The 14409-nt window shown below is 37.7% G+C and overlaps 1 protein-coding gene across 1 annotated transcript; it reads right to left on the reverse strand.

Annotated features, from left to right (window-relative positions):
• Nucleotides 1–120: 120 nt before the first annotated feature.
• Nucleotides 121–13511, reverse strand: cfap97d2 (CFAP97 domain containing 2). The gene is made up of 5 exons (XM_003218755.3): nucleotides 13306–13511; nucleotides 12158–12238; nucleotides 7774–7892; nucleotides 5661–5853; nucleotides 121–1173 (listed from the first exon to the last, which is right to left on the reverse strand). The coding sequence occupies exons 1-5, from the start codon at nucleotides 13396–13398 to the stop codon at nucleotides 1027–1029; spliced, it is 633 nt and encodes a 210-aa protein (XP_003218803.2). The 5' UTR covers nucleotides 13399–13511; the 3' UTR covers nucleotides 121–1026.
• Between the last annotated feature and the right edge of the window lie 898 nt (nucleotides 13512–14409).

Here is a 14409-nt window from a genome sequence, read left to right on the forward strand (position 1 = left end):
AAGTAATTTAACACAGTAGAACGTTTGTCCATAATATTGTATTGCCAGAGGAACAGATGAATGCCTAATTCTTGGATCCTGAAGCTGATTAAACTTCTGGAATCAGGCCCATAGCCAGGATTTTGATTTTTTTTGGGGGGGGGGGCTGAGTCTGCGTGAGAGAGGATCTACCCTAGCAAACCTTTTGTATAGTTATGCCAGTGCCCCCATGCATATGGGATATATTGAGCATGGTGCTCAGATCATGATATGAATAAACATAACAGTTTAAATAACTTTTCGTGGACCACCCAGATAATTTGGGGGGGGGGGGGCTGAAGCCCCTCAAGCCCCCCCCTCCCCCGGCTACATGTCTGTCTGGAAGGATACTGACTATGGCCCCATCCACACTGCTATACAGTGTATATGATGGGACTGCTACATTTCACAATGTAGTCTCATATAATCTAGTTCAAAGCAGAAAATCTGGATTCAGAAACTAGATTATATGGGAGTGTAGATATAGCCTATATCTTCATCTACAGATCAATCTGTGTAGATAACCAAAAGTAGATATAATTGGAGCATGAAAGCCATGAAGTTGACTTGAATTATGAAAGAAAGATGTTCTAATTGATACTGAATGTAGTTAATACCAAGAGATTACTCCTATGAATGTTTTTAAAGTTCATTTAAAATCTTTTGGTATCCTTTTTCTTTCAACATTATGATTAATACTGTGATTTTTGCTACTGCTGAACCACCTAACCCCTGATAATCTTCATATAAACACTTAACAGCCTTAACCTGTTTTCTTCCAAGTATTCTTCAGTCATTTCAATTGTATTTACTTTTTAATTATTCTAACAATTGTTGCTTTGCTTCTTTATGTGTCATATCTATTAACTAGAATGAACATTTTAAAATTTATTTATTTATTTACAGTATTTATATTTTAAAAAGATGGCATTGTCTAGTATCGAGTCTTGGCCTAAGATTTGCTATCTGCTGTCAGTATTGCCTCTATAAGAAATAAAATTACAGCTTTTATATTGAATTAGCTCTTTGATGATCCTTGCTTGGCTCGATGTTGTGTTCAGTTAGTTCTTTTTTTCCTGCTTTGTCTTTCAAACATTCATTTTTCAGATGTTTCTCTTTCTGTCTCCTTTTTTCTATTTTGTTGAGTTTTTGATCCTACGCAGGGATAAATAAATTCATGTGATTGTAAATATATGTATTCTTAAAATTAATCATTTTATCATTGCAAAAAAGTAAAAAAGTAATTTAGCTAATACAGTAATACTTTGACTTAAGAGTTTAATTCATCCCACGACTGAACTCTTAGCTCAAATTGCTCTTATCTCAAAGTGAATTTTCCCATTGAAATACTATTAGTCCATTTCTCCTCCCCCTAAAAACCTCCAAATTTTGTTACATGTTTTTAATAAGAAAATGTACTTTATAAATAACATACATACATACATACATACATACATACATACATACATATATATATATATATATATATATATATATATATATATATATGTTCATTTTACTATGGAGTCAACAACAAAACCACTGAACCAAATCACACCAAATTTGGCCACAAAAGACATGGTCATCCAAAATATGTCTTTCAATTAAAAAAAAAACCCTAGAAAAATAGTCCAAATTACAGAGGATGAGGAAGAGCCTTTCTTCCCCTAACTGCCAGTTAGAAAGGTAGACTCTGCTGCCTTTAGCCCGCCCGCCCCCCCACTGCCTTTAGGCCCCACCCCCTTCGTATCCTAGCAATTCCCTCAGCAAAAATGGTGCCCAGGCACAGGAAGAGTGCACTTAGGCCTAATCCACACTGCCTATAAAATACAGATTATCTGATTTTAATTGGATTATATGGCAGTGTAGACTCAAGGTCCTTCCGCACAGCTATATTACCCATTTATAATCTTATATTATCTGCTTTGAACTGGATTATCTTGAGTCCACACTGCCATATAATCCACTTCAGTGTGGATTTTATACAGCTAAGTAGAAGAGGCCTCATATAATCCACTTCTAAGCAGGTAATATAAGATTATAAATATAATATGAAATAATTACTGTGGTATAATAATACAGAACAATATAATCTCTAAAACCAGGACAGTAAATAAAGACCAACACTCTGAAAGCAGGGAAATTGGGAATTCCAGAGGAAACAATCAGGGCCAGGTAACACTTCCCAACAAAGGATTCCCCCAGGCAGGAAGCAGCCAGGCTTTGAAGCTACAGGGCCATTAAATGCTAATAAGGGTGCCTAATTTCAACATTCATACCTGCCACACCGAAACTATTAATTGCTATTCAAACTGGCCAACCAAGGATTCCGCAAAGTAGAAAGCGGCCAGGATTGCAAGCAGCAAGGCTATTCAGTGCTTTTCAACCTGGCAAACCAAGATTTCCCCTAGGTGAAAAATCCCCAGGCTTTGAAGCCACAAGGCTACTCCGTCCCATTCAACCTGGCCTAGTAAGGATGCCCTATGTAAAAAGCGGCCAGGCTTTTAAGCTGCAAGACTATTCAGTGCAATTCAAGCTGCCCAAACAATGATTCCCCTACAAAGGAAGTAGCCAGGCTTCAAAGTGGCTCTTTGATTGAGGGTGCTACTCCAGCTACTCCAGAAAACGGCCAGGTTTTGAGACTGCAAGACTATTCACTGTTATTTCACCTGGCCAACAAATCATTCCCATAAGCCACAGCAATGCATGGCTGGGCAAAGCATGTATAAATGCACATTCATATGGAACAATAAAAAAAAGAAAGATCAGCTTTAAAATGGTAACACAAAGTTGTGACAAGGAAGCACAAAGCGCAAAGTGAAGAGGCTGGAGCATCATTTTCTTTACACTGTACTCATTCCAGCCTCTCTCCTTCTCTTGCTCTCTCCCCCTCTCTCTATTCTTGAAGCCAAACATACCAGGAATAAAAACCACACAAAATCAAATAACCCAAAGTTTCTCAAAGTGGACAAGAACAAAGTGGACCACATCACCCAAAGCAGACAAGAACATGAGGTACAGAAGCATGAGGCATGGAGGCTGCTCCCTTGAAGTCCTGAAGCCCTGTAATCTCATGCTAGTGCTCCCTCTGGCGCTAGCTCTTAACTCAAAATACTGCTCTTAAATCAAAGCATAACCTGGACCAAACGACAGTTGTTAACTCAAAACGCTGTTAAGTAGAGGTTCCACTGTAGTTCTTTTTAACTCTTTTTAACACAGAGAATTTAATGGGACTTTAATTGTAATTATGGTAGTCCTATTCATTTTAATGGAATTACTCTAGCAAAAACTAACATTGAATTAAGCCATATCTATACATACACCTAAATAGCATTATTCACAATTCTAATAATAACAATAAATCCCAAGATATTAAAATAACCAGTATAATTTGTTTCCAATTTGTCTCGGATTTCATTTTTTACGCTGTACCCTTCTTTGATATTTTTTAAAAACTTTTTTTTTCAGAACAGTCTCAGGGCTCTTCCAGACAGGCATTTAATCCAGAGTAAAAAGGTGGGATTAAAACCCCCGGTATTTTAAGGAGAGTTCTCTCATGGATCCATCTGTCTGGGTAATGGTCTCGTGGCATCCAGAAATATTTTGATAATGCGGATTGAAGGGAACTGCAAAAGGTATGGGACATCCGCTGGAAGTTTTCTTTTAATTTTTTTTTCTTATTGACCCTCCGAGATGCACTGCACCACATGTGTGCTGATGCAGATAGAACAAAGTGCACACAAGCAGATTTCCTGTCATCACCTCTCCTCACCTTCCTGGTTCCTTTAAGCTTGCCCCCTTGAACCTCAGTTCCCTTTGGAGTCACTTGCCTGCCATGCTGGTACCCACTGTGTAAATTTAAGCTCTGTTTCATTTCAGAAATAGGAAAACAAAGGAATGGTTGGAGACAATTCTCATGGGAATCGCTTTCCTCTCGTGCTTCCATTTGTCTCCATCTGTTTTCATTCCTCATCAGCTGTTTCGGGACTATCAAATGAGGATAAGTGCTGGAGCAATCTACACCAGCGTATCACAAGGAACTCTTGTGATTTTTTGTGCAGGAATATGTTCTGCAGTAGCACATTTTTCACCCGATCGTGGGTTTTAAGTGAACCTTTTTATCATGTGTTTTTCATGCCATACCATGATCCAGCATGCATTTTGGTGTGCATCATCTAGCCACCTCCTCCATCCTACTTTCTTTCGGAATTTAAGGCCTGTGTAGAACAGGCCTCAGCACACATGCCATTGCAATCTAATCTTGAAACGAATTGTATTTACACCTAAGGTGTGGGGATTACCGTTTTAGCTTCCTTATAAAAGAAGTGATCCTGTTCAGGAATTTTGCCTTCAGGAATGCTTTGAGATTTGTGATAACTGTAAGATAGATAGCAGCTTTACCACTTGAAATTTATTCTTTAGGAGACACTTTTAAGTCTCTCTTGGCTGCATGAAGATAATGGGCTTACAATCCTTAAGGGAAAGTGCCTTTCCTTTTCTCCAACCTTTGCCTGATCTTTTGAAACAACACAGGACTTGAAAAGATTTGTTGAGAACATAAAAACTGACATTAAAGAAGTGAGAGAGGTAATGTGAGAGGATTCTTGAAAAGAAGGACCGAGGAAGGCATGCAGTGGCTAAGAGCCCTCTGGAGCACTCTCGGCCATCTCCTGTCTCACCCTCCTTGCAGCATAATGCCTGGCCATCCTCTCTTCCAGCCCGGCCCGGCCCTCTGAGCCAGGCCCACAATGTGGCCCCAAGACAAAAAAGTTTGCCCATGCCCCATCATCCCTCCAATCCACCACTTTGCAGGTGTCCTTCCGCCCCTCTCTCCTTTTTTCCTTTCCTGTGAAGTTTGTTTCTTGCTGTTTACATTTTGCAATGCTCTGGTGGATTAAAACTCAAGCATTAAATGACCCTTCTGGAAATGAGATACAGTGGCAAAATAAGAAGGCAAAACAGTGGCAAAACAGGAGAGCATATTTGCTAGATTCCTGAATCCACAGTTCAGAGGGCCCTTCTACACAGCCCAAAACCTGCGACCCATCACAGATTAACCTGCGGTGTCAAGAATCCAAACACATTTAATCCTTAGATATGTGTGGGTTAGAACCATAAAGCATGGATTCTGTTGGATTTATTCTTTGTAAGCCTTAAAAACCATTTTACTGGTGTATCAGGATCTGGCACTGAATCTTGAAACAATAGTAACATTGATAACAGCAAGAGAAACCTATTATTTAAAATAATGTTTAGTTTTATCCTTAACAGCTGTCTATCACTTATATTATCTCAATAGGATAGCATATATGACTTAGCTGATAAATGTTTTATGCACACATTGGCCAGTTATTTACCAGTTGCATTCTACTTATCGAAATTAGGCTGTGCAGATCCTGCTTATTTTCCCCAGTTGTTAAAGCTAGCTGATATAAATTATGAGAAATCGAATACAAGATAGATTAGTTCTGTCAAGCTTTTAAGCCCCTCATCTTTACTGAAACTTCTTGGAGCACCTAGAAAATTTTCCAGCTTTACACTGATAAAGACCAAAAAAGGTGGTTTTCACTAAACTGTAGGATTAAAGTTTAAAAAAACAAAACAAAAAAAACAAAAAAGAAATTTTAAACAACTGAGGATACCTTTTGATCTGGCAACATGGGCAGTCCACGAGGGTATCTTGTGATATTGTTCATGTAGTATTCAGTCTTTTGCCAGTCTTCATTCCACTTCTGAACCTTGTATTGAGGCTGACACTTTGTAATCCTTTCCAGAATGACACGATTCTCTCGGCTTATTCTTAGTAATTCTTGCTCTCGTATTTTTCTGTTTAAGCTAAAGGACAAGATATATCTATATATCTGGGGGGGAAACTTTTTGAATTCTTATCTCTAGTTAGCTTAGCTAACATTCTCTCTTATGGTGTTTCATATATTTAGACAGTTATTTGTTTTATATATAATAATTGTTATTTTATCTAATGAATACATTTCACACTACATTTCTGTTTCATCTTCTTCATCTGACTTTTTGGTACTTTTTCCCTTTTCAAAGGTTATTGTATTTTTACTGGTTTAAATTTTCTTTCAGTGGCTTTGAATTGTGCATAAACACAAAAGTAGGAGCTGTATATATTGTCATTAATAGGAAAGGGTGAATGTAAATAAGTAAATAAGTAAAAGGACAGCTATGACTATATTAATAATTATTATTTCTTTTATTTTTAACCTGCTTTTCTCCCCATATAGGGTCTCAAGGTGGCCAGTTGAGTTTTTCATTTTTGTGTGCTAGACACAAGGAACATTAGAAACAGAAAACAGTCAGATCTGTTTGTAAATTTCAACACAGTAATATATGGAAGCACTAGATCACCAATCATACCTGCAACTTTCGCTAGCAAATATTTCCAGTTAAGTATTTTATTTTGCAAAACTGATTAGGCTAAATTCTAATTATGTAATAATAATCATCCATGATCATTTTTCTGTGTTCTTCTCCAGAAAGGAAATTACATCAGAAAAACAAATCTCAGTTATCCAACAGGGAAAGAGCTGCTTCACTTAGGCTGCAAGTACTTTATTTTATTTATTTATTTATTTACAACATTTATATCCCGCCCTTCTCACCCTAAGGGACTCAGGGCGGCGTACAAATTGGCAACAATTCAATGCCTACACATAATTAAAACAGCAATGAAAATCCAATAAAACAATTTAAACAATATAAAAATATAAAACATATGATTAAAATCCATAAATTTGGCATAAATCAAATACTTTTAGTAGGCATATCTTTTGAACAGAGTTTCATAGGAAACTCAGTATGTTGGTTTTTGAAACAATATTTATATGGAAAACTGATAGGAAATTCTTCTTGCTGCTCTGTGCTGGGCATTATCTACACTGTTGTGTTGACTCATATAATCCAGTTCAAAGCAGATAATCTGGATTATCCACATTGATAATCTGAATTATATTGCAGTGTAGATCCAGCCTATGAATTATGTTAATCTCAAACTACTGGCTTCACACTGTAATTCAGCCTAAATACTACTGCTTGAATTTTAGAAGTTAGCATGAGTCTGGCAATCAGTTGTCCTAAACATGTATTGAGTACTTATAACATATCTAGTCACAATTGATTTTTCCCATGACTCGTAAAGGTAAAGGTTTCTCTTTGACATTAAGTCTAGTCGTGTCCAGCTCTGGAGGTTGGTGCACATCTCCATTTCTAAGCCGAAAAACTGGCGTTGTTCTTAGATGCCTCCAAGGTCATGTGGCTGGCATGACTGCCTGAAGCACTGGTACCTTCTTGCTGGAATGGTACCTACTGATCTACTCATATTTGCATGTTTTGAAACTTCTAGGTTGGCTGAAGCTAGGGCTAACAGCGGCAGCTCACTCCTGCTCCTTGGATTCAAACTGTTGACCTTTTGGTCAGCAAGTTCAGCAGCTCTGCGGTTTAACCCACTGTGCCACCAGGGCATGGCTCATAGATATTCAGATATATCAAAAGCACTGCTTGCAAAATGTTGAGGGAGTAGCTTTATTAGTCTTTTGCAGAAATAATAGAGACTTGTGGAACCTGAACTATGGACTGGAGTTGTTGATAGAAAATATACTGGTTTTTACTTCAGTTATTTACAACTTCCTACCATTTTCTTTTTCTATTGTCATCCTGCATTGTCATGAGATTTTGTACATTTGAGAAATATGTAACTGGAAAACTTTCTCTCATTCCGATTGTAAGCCTTACCTTTTGGCCTCGTATTCATTTTTGTTATCAACTCTTCCCGTAGTTCTCATAATATGAGATATCTTCCTGAGTAGCAGATAGTTGTCTCTCTCAATGATTGACAAACGTTCCTTTTCCAGCTTAAAATATTTTAAAAGACAGAAGAATTATTTTGCAAATCATTTATTCCTTACATCCCTCCCTCCAGTAACAAATGACTATCATCACAGCCAGTTTTGCTTTGGGACATGAGTGAAGGACAGGGATAGGTAATATGTGACTCTCCAATCAAATTGCAATTCCCATCACCCATCACGTCTGGCTTTGCTGGATACAGCTGAAAGGAATTGCAGTCCAGCAATATCTGGAAGACCCCATGTTCCCCATCCTTATTTTAGGCACTTTTCTTTTAGAATAGAACTAGCTGTGCCCGGCCACGCATTGCTGTTGTGAAGTATGGTGGTATGGGAAATAAAGTATTGAGGAATTGGTGGTAGTTAAGGTAAAGGGTAAAGGTTTTCCCCAGACATTAAGTCCAGTCGTGTCTTACTCTGGAGGTTGGTGCTCATCTCCATTTCTAAGCCGAAGAGCCGGCGTTGTCTGTAGACTCCTCCAAGGTCATGTGGGATGACTACATGGAGCGGCGTTACCTTCCCGCCGGAGCAGTACCTATTGATGCACTCACATTTGCATGTTTTCGAACTTCTGGGTTGGCAGAAGCTGGGGCTAACAGTGGGGGCTCTCTCCGCTCCCCCAATTCAAACCTGTGGCCTTTTGGTCCAGAAGTTCAGCAGCTCAGCGCTTTAACACGCTGCGCCATCAGGGGATATTATTTCCTAAAGGTTGTGAATATACAATATTTCTGATTGGTTTTTTTTGTTTGTTGGAGGCAAGTATGAATGCTGCAATTAGGAAAAATGATTAGGATGTAATGGCCTTGCCGCTTTAAAGCCTGGCTGTTTCCTCCCTGAGTGAATTTTTTGTTGGGAGGTGTTAGCTGGCCCTGATTGTTTCCTGTCTGGAATTCCCTTGTTTTCAGAGTGGTGTTGTTTGCGATATTCTACTGTCTGTGGCCCTGAGAAAACAGAGGATTTGCCAGACTTTGATGATGGGAATACTTTTTTGGGAGGTGTTAGCTGGCCCTGATTGTTTCCTGTGTGGAATTCCCCTGTTTATTTATTGTCCTGGTTTTAGAGATTATATTGTTCTGCATTATTCTATCCCAGTAATTATTTCATATTAAAGAAGAATCTCACTTATCCAACATTCGCTTATACAATGCTCTGGATTATCCAACGCATTCTGCCTTTTCATAATCAATGTTTTTGTAGTCAGTGTTTTAAATTCATTGTGATATTTTAGTGGTAAATTTGTAAATACAGTACAGTAGAGTCTCACTTATCCAACATAAACGGGCCGGCAGAACGTTGGATAAGCGAATATGTTGGATAATGAGGAATTAAGGATAACCCTATTAAACATCAAATTAAGTTATGATTTTACAAATTAAGCACCAAAACATCATGTTAGACAACAAATTTGTCAGAAAAAGTAGTTCAATACACAGTAATGCTATATACTAATTACTGTATTTATGAATTTAGCACCAAAATATCACGATATATTGAAAGCATTGACTACAAAAATGCGTTGGATAATCCAGAACGTTGGATAAGCAAGTGTTGGATAAGTGAGACTCTACTGTAAATACTACATAGCATTACTGCGCATGGAACTACTTTTTCTGTCAAATTTGTTGTATAATATGATGTTTGGTGCTTAATTTGTATAACGATTACCTAATTTGATGTTTAATTGGCTTTTTCTGAATCCCTTCTTATTATCCAACATATTCACTTATCCTGCCGGCCTGTTTACGTTGGATAAGTGAGACTCTACTGTATATTTCTAATCTTATATTATCTGCTCAGAACTGGATTATATGAGGCTCCACAGCTGTATAAAATGCACACTGAAGTGGATTATATGGCAGTGTGGACTCAAGATAATCCAGTGCAAAGCAGATAATATAAGATTATAAATGGGTTATATAGCTGTGTTGAAGGGCCTTGAGTCTACACTGCCATATAATCCAGTGCAAATTAGATAATCTGTGGAAGAAGTCTAAGTGAGGCCTAAATCTGCCTGTCCCCTAACTGAAACCTGGCTGTCCCTTGGTTGCTAGGCAACCAAGTGGGCAGAGATTAGCCCTCTAAACTGGCAGCAATTGGATAAAAAAAATTATTGCTCTCCCTCTAGTTAGGACTTTATTTTTCTTTTCTTTTTGTTGTATCAACCTTGAGGCGTGGATGATGGGTTGTGTTGTCAAATTTTGAGGTTGGGGGGCCTGTACTTTTGTTGTTTTGTGAATCGCCGTGATGCCATCACTCTTTTATATATATAGATTCACAATAAATGTTTTAAGAGTAGGAGATTTTGCCATCATTTAGAACATAGTAAAATTGCATTTTAAGATATGCAGAATGTTCCCAATCATTCAAGTTAATGAGAAACAGGAGGAGACCATTGCAACATCATACCAGAGGTCTGAATAAAATTCCTACTTGGATCAGTGAGAATCCAGTTATTATAGGGAAATCAAAAGGCACAGCTTTAAAGCAACATATTTCTCCCCAAATATTATTTCCCAACAGCTGCAATAGTTTCTCTTTTTTTCTACCAACTCCAGGTCATCTAGTTCAAAGCAGATACTGTGGGATTTTCTACCCTGATATTATGGGTTATATGGCTGAGTGGAAGGGCCCATAGGATGGAGCTACACTGCCCTATATCCCAGGATCTGATCTGAAATTATCTGCTTTGAACTGGATTATATGAGACTACACTGCCAGATAATCTGGGATAAAAAGATGATCTGGTATCAGATCCTTGGATATAAAGCAGTGTAGATCCAGCCTGAGAATTACAGCAACCCTCATTTATCAAAGGCAAGTACCTCTGATTTTAATTGTACTCAATTTATTTATGTACCATATTTTCCGCAATGCATTTTAAAATGCTTCACCAAAAAAATTGAGAATTATAATGCACCATAACACGACTGTATTAAGAGTATCTTAAAACATTTCATAAATTAAAATAAGAACACCTATCAGTTGGTCAGATTACAGTATTAAATACTGATAATATCAACTTTATACTTGCATCACACAATTAAGTGAATGATTCACATTAAGAGCATTACAAAATAGACATTCACATCGAAGACACAGACTTCTGATCTATGGTATGTTTATGCTGACACCTGAACTTGGCAACAATTAGCACTGTATTTTGTTCTCTTTAAATAGGATATCGCTTTACTCCATGTTTTTCTTCTCCGCTATTTTATAGCACTGGCTGCTACCAGTTGATGTTACAGTAAATCAATGGACCATATCGGTCAATATTTCACAGATGAAAACTGGGACAAGTGTGGCCAAGCCACATTAGACTGTAATCCAGATAGGAAAAGTTATTTATGAGGAGGAACAGGCAAACTGCAGCAGTCTGCGTTTGCATAAGCCATCCTCTTTCCTTTGCTGAGTTAATTCAGTCCAAACTATTTTTGCACTCTGAACCCATCAGTTTGCATCCACTAAAGTAATTTGAGGGTAAAGAAGGAAACTGGGAGGAGGAGAGAGAAACCACACTTTTTTAAAAGCAGGTAGAGAGAGCATTAATTGGGACTATCTCTACCAAATGAGGACTTTTGTTGGGTATGATAGCTCAATGATCATTGCATTTGTGCGTGACTGAGGATGCTGCTTGCCCTCAGTAAGCCATAAGTCCCGTGGTTCTCTGGTTTGTATGATGTTTGAAAGTGACCAATGTAACTTGTCTACCTAAAGGTTCACACCTGTACACACCTGTACTAACTAAGTGACCTAGGAAAGACTCGATGGAATTCAATCACATTTTCAGCATAGAAAGATCTAAGACAGAGATGGGCAGCTGCGGTTAGTGGGCCTTATGACCCCATGAGAATGCAGGACATCCTCATCTTCAATTTGTATGGTTGGGTGTTTTAAATCAAAATGCTTCATGTGCTATCTAGGGAGATAATTTTTCCACCACCATCCCCTCCCATTACACTACTTGAGGGAGTATCTTCTCCCTTAAATTTGAAAACATTTCTATCAACATCCAAGTTAGGAGAAAGGCTCGATAAGTCTCATATTATTACAAAATTGTCCTCTTGCATCCTAAGCTGGATCTACACTGGCCTATGTTTCAGGATCTGATCCCAGATTATCTGGCAATGTAGACTCATATAATCCAGTTCAAAGCAGATCAGATCCTGGACTATAGGGCAGTGTAGATTCAGACCTAGAGGGCACACGGTGGCTCTTTTAAAATAAAACATTTTTTAAAAAAACCCACCAAATTATAAGCAGCAATGTACCTTGAGTTTTCTTAACTTCAAATGAAGATGCCCATATGTTGGAGGAGGAGAGGTATCTACCACAGGTTTGGCTGTCTGGAGCTGGAGCAGAAAAAAACCACCTATTTTTGGAGAGACTTATCTTTTCCATTAGGATGAAAGCAAATATCTGTATTATTGCATTTTGAACACTTCCAGCAGTATGTATACTCTACATATATCAATATGTTCAGTGGGACTTTCTCTTAGGTAAGACACAAAAGCTCAGCAGTAAGAAAGAATGTCTCTACAAGGAGAGCAAAAGAGAGTATTGCCCCTGAAAGTTTCCTTTCATCTCCAAATTTATAGCATTTGAGTCATTTAAAACTTTAATTGAGTATTTAGAAGTTCAGCCTAGTCTACTTTGTCTGGGTTACAACACATAAGGCCATTATAGAGCAAATTCTCTTCCCAATCTGAGCATATATTTCCTTCTGTCTTTTAAAACCTAACTTATAGTTTTAGTTTAATTTTAGGTGTTCTATAAATATGTTTTTTAATTCTTCATTTATTAAATTGTAAAACATAGCACCAAAATTAATAACCCCCTTATAAGTGTGTTTTAGAAACAATAATGAGGATACAAACTAACAGCAAACATTTAGAAAAACTCTAAGCAGGCCTAGAAAGCTGAGATTTCTATTGGAAGATCTGTATTATTATATTCCAACATAAATCAACATTTCTTCCACGAAATCTGCAACAAAGAGTTATTTATACAGAATAGTGGTGTGAATATTTATGCCTGTGTGTAGGGTGTTCCTCACTTATTTCACTGTGGTAGGGCGAAAACTCACTCATTAATAACTGTCACTGCTAAATGCATGTGTGACTTCTTACTGGAAAAATGGATGCCCATAACAGGAAAAAATAAGGCACCTATGGCAATTGACACCGTTTTTATTTAGAGGGAAAAAAATCAGTTTCTCTGTACTGTGGTCATGAAATTTTACTTTGATTTTAAATGTGGGGTCAAGAAGAAGTCATATTCAGTGAACACGGAAACAACAAGTTAAGCAATAGCTAATTGTTTATTATATCTTTGGCAGAAACGCAAAGGCATTTCCTTTCAACAAGTTTGGCATGGCACAAGCAGCCCGTTCTGCCTGTCAAGACTGAGGTATGCTTACCCGTTTCATGTGTTCTTCATACGTCACTTTGTCCCACTTTTGCTGAAGGTATTTATTGCCACACGGCAAAATTGGCTGGTAAGCGCGATGCATCTTAAAACAATGAAATATCTCCAAATCTAAACTCTTTCAAAGTGGATGAGTCATTCCCAACCAGGACCTTCTTGAACTAAGCTCTTAACAACAACGGTGTGTTTGGAGCAGAGTCATGTGGCAGTTGTCATGGTATCATTGAAGCAAAAAGTGAATAGCTGGTGGGAACATTTTAAACAATATGTTCGAGAAATGACAAACAAGTATGTAGGCTCTAAAACAAAGCTACCATTTTCCGGTACATTTATCGCTTTTTAAAAAAAAAAACATTTCTATGATCTTGCTGAATGTTTTAACAATGAAAAAAGTGGCTCAGCTAGTAATACTGTTTACAGCACTGCAGACAAAGGTGTGCTTGCACAAATATAATATTTATCTTATAAAGCACTAGTTGTTGTGCGCCAGTACTCAAACAACTACACTGGCTTCCATAAAGGATTAGATACATTATGTAGTTTATCTTTTGTCACTTATTTAAAATGCTTCCCTCCTAAAGGCTTCCTTGTGCATTTCAAAATGTGGTAAATGGCCTCAGCTGGACATCGTAAATAGAATCATTTAGATCACTCTGTGTGAGGACCACATATGAAATATTTCTTGCGTATATGCAAGTCCTTCTGACTTAAAGCAACCCTAACTCAAACCTATCGTGGAGGTTTTTGAGAGTAAAGAGTGTCACCCAGTGGGTTTTCCTTACAAGTTTGGTTTTCCTTACAAGTTTGGCCTAGTGGGAATTCAAACCCTGTTTTCAGACTCCTACTCCAATGCTCAAATCTAATGATACTCAAATTGTGAATTTTAGCTTTAGTAAACATCTCATGTCCCCAATCTGCAAGTTCATTTTATTATTTATACTAAAATATTCATCCAAATATTCATCCCAAAATCTCTGTGAATATTTATGCACATGTCTAGTTCCCATCTCACTCATACAGTGTACTTGTTTTTCTGTTCATCTGTAGTTCTGACCCCACACAGATGAATGGTCTCCCCAGCCGCATATCTTGCATA

Source organism: Anolis carolinensis, chromosome 3 (assembly GCF_035594765.1).
Source record: "Anolis carolinensis isolate JA03-04 chromosome 3, rAnoCar3.1.pri, whole genome shotgun sequence".
Classification (NCBI taxonomy): Eukaryota; Metazoa; Chordata; class Lepidosauria; order Squamata; family Dactyloidae; genus Anolis; species Anolis carolinensis.

Coding starts and splice junctions, on each gene's coding strand:
- cfap97d2 (XM_003218755.3), bottom strand. CDS start 13,398: ATGCATCGCGCTTACCAGCCAATTTTGCCGTGTGGCAATAAATACCTT. Junction 12,239..13,305: donor ATGAAGAACACATGAAACGG/GTAAGCATACCT, acceptor TTTCTGCTCCAG/CTCCAGACAGCCAAACCTGT. Junction 7,893..12,157: donor TGAAGTTAAGAAAACTCAAG/GTACATTGCTGC, acceptor AAATATTTTAAG/CTGGAAAAGGAACGTTTGTC.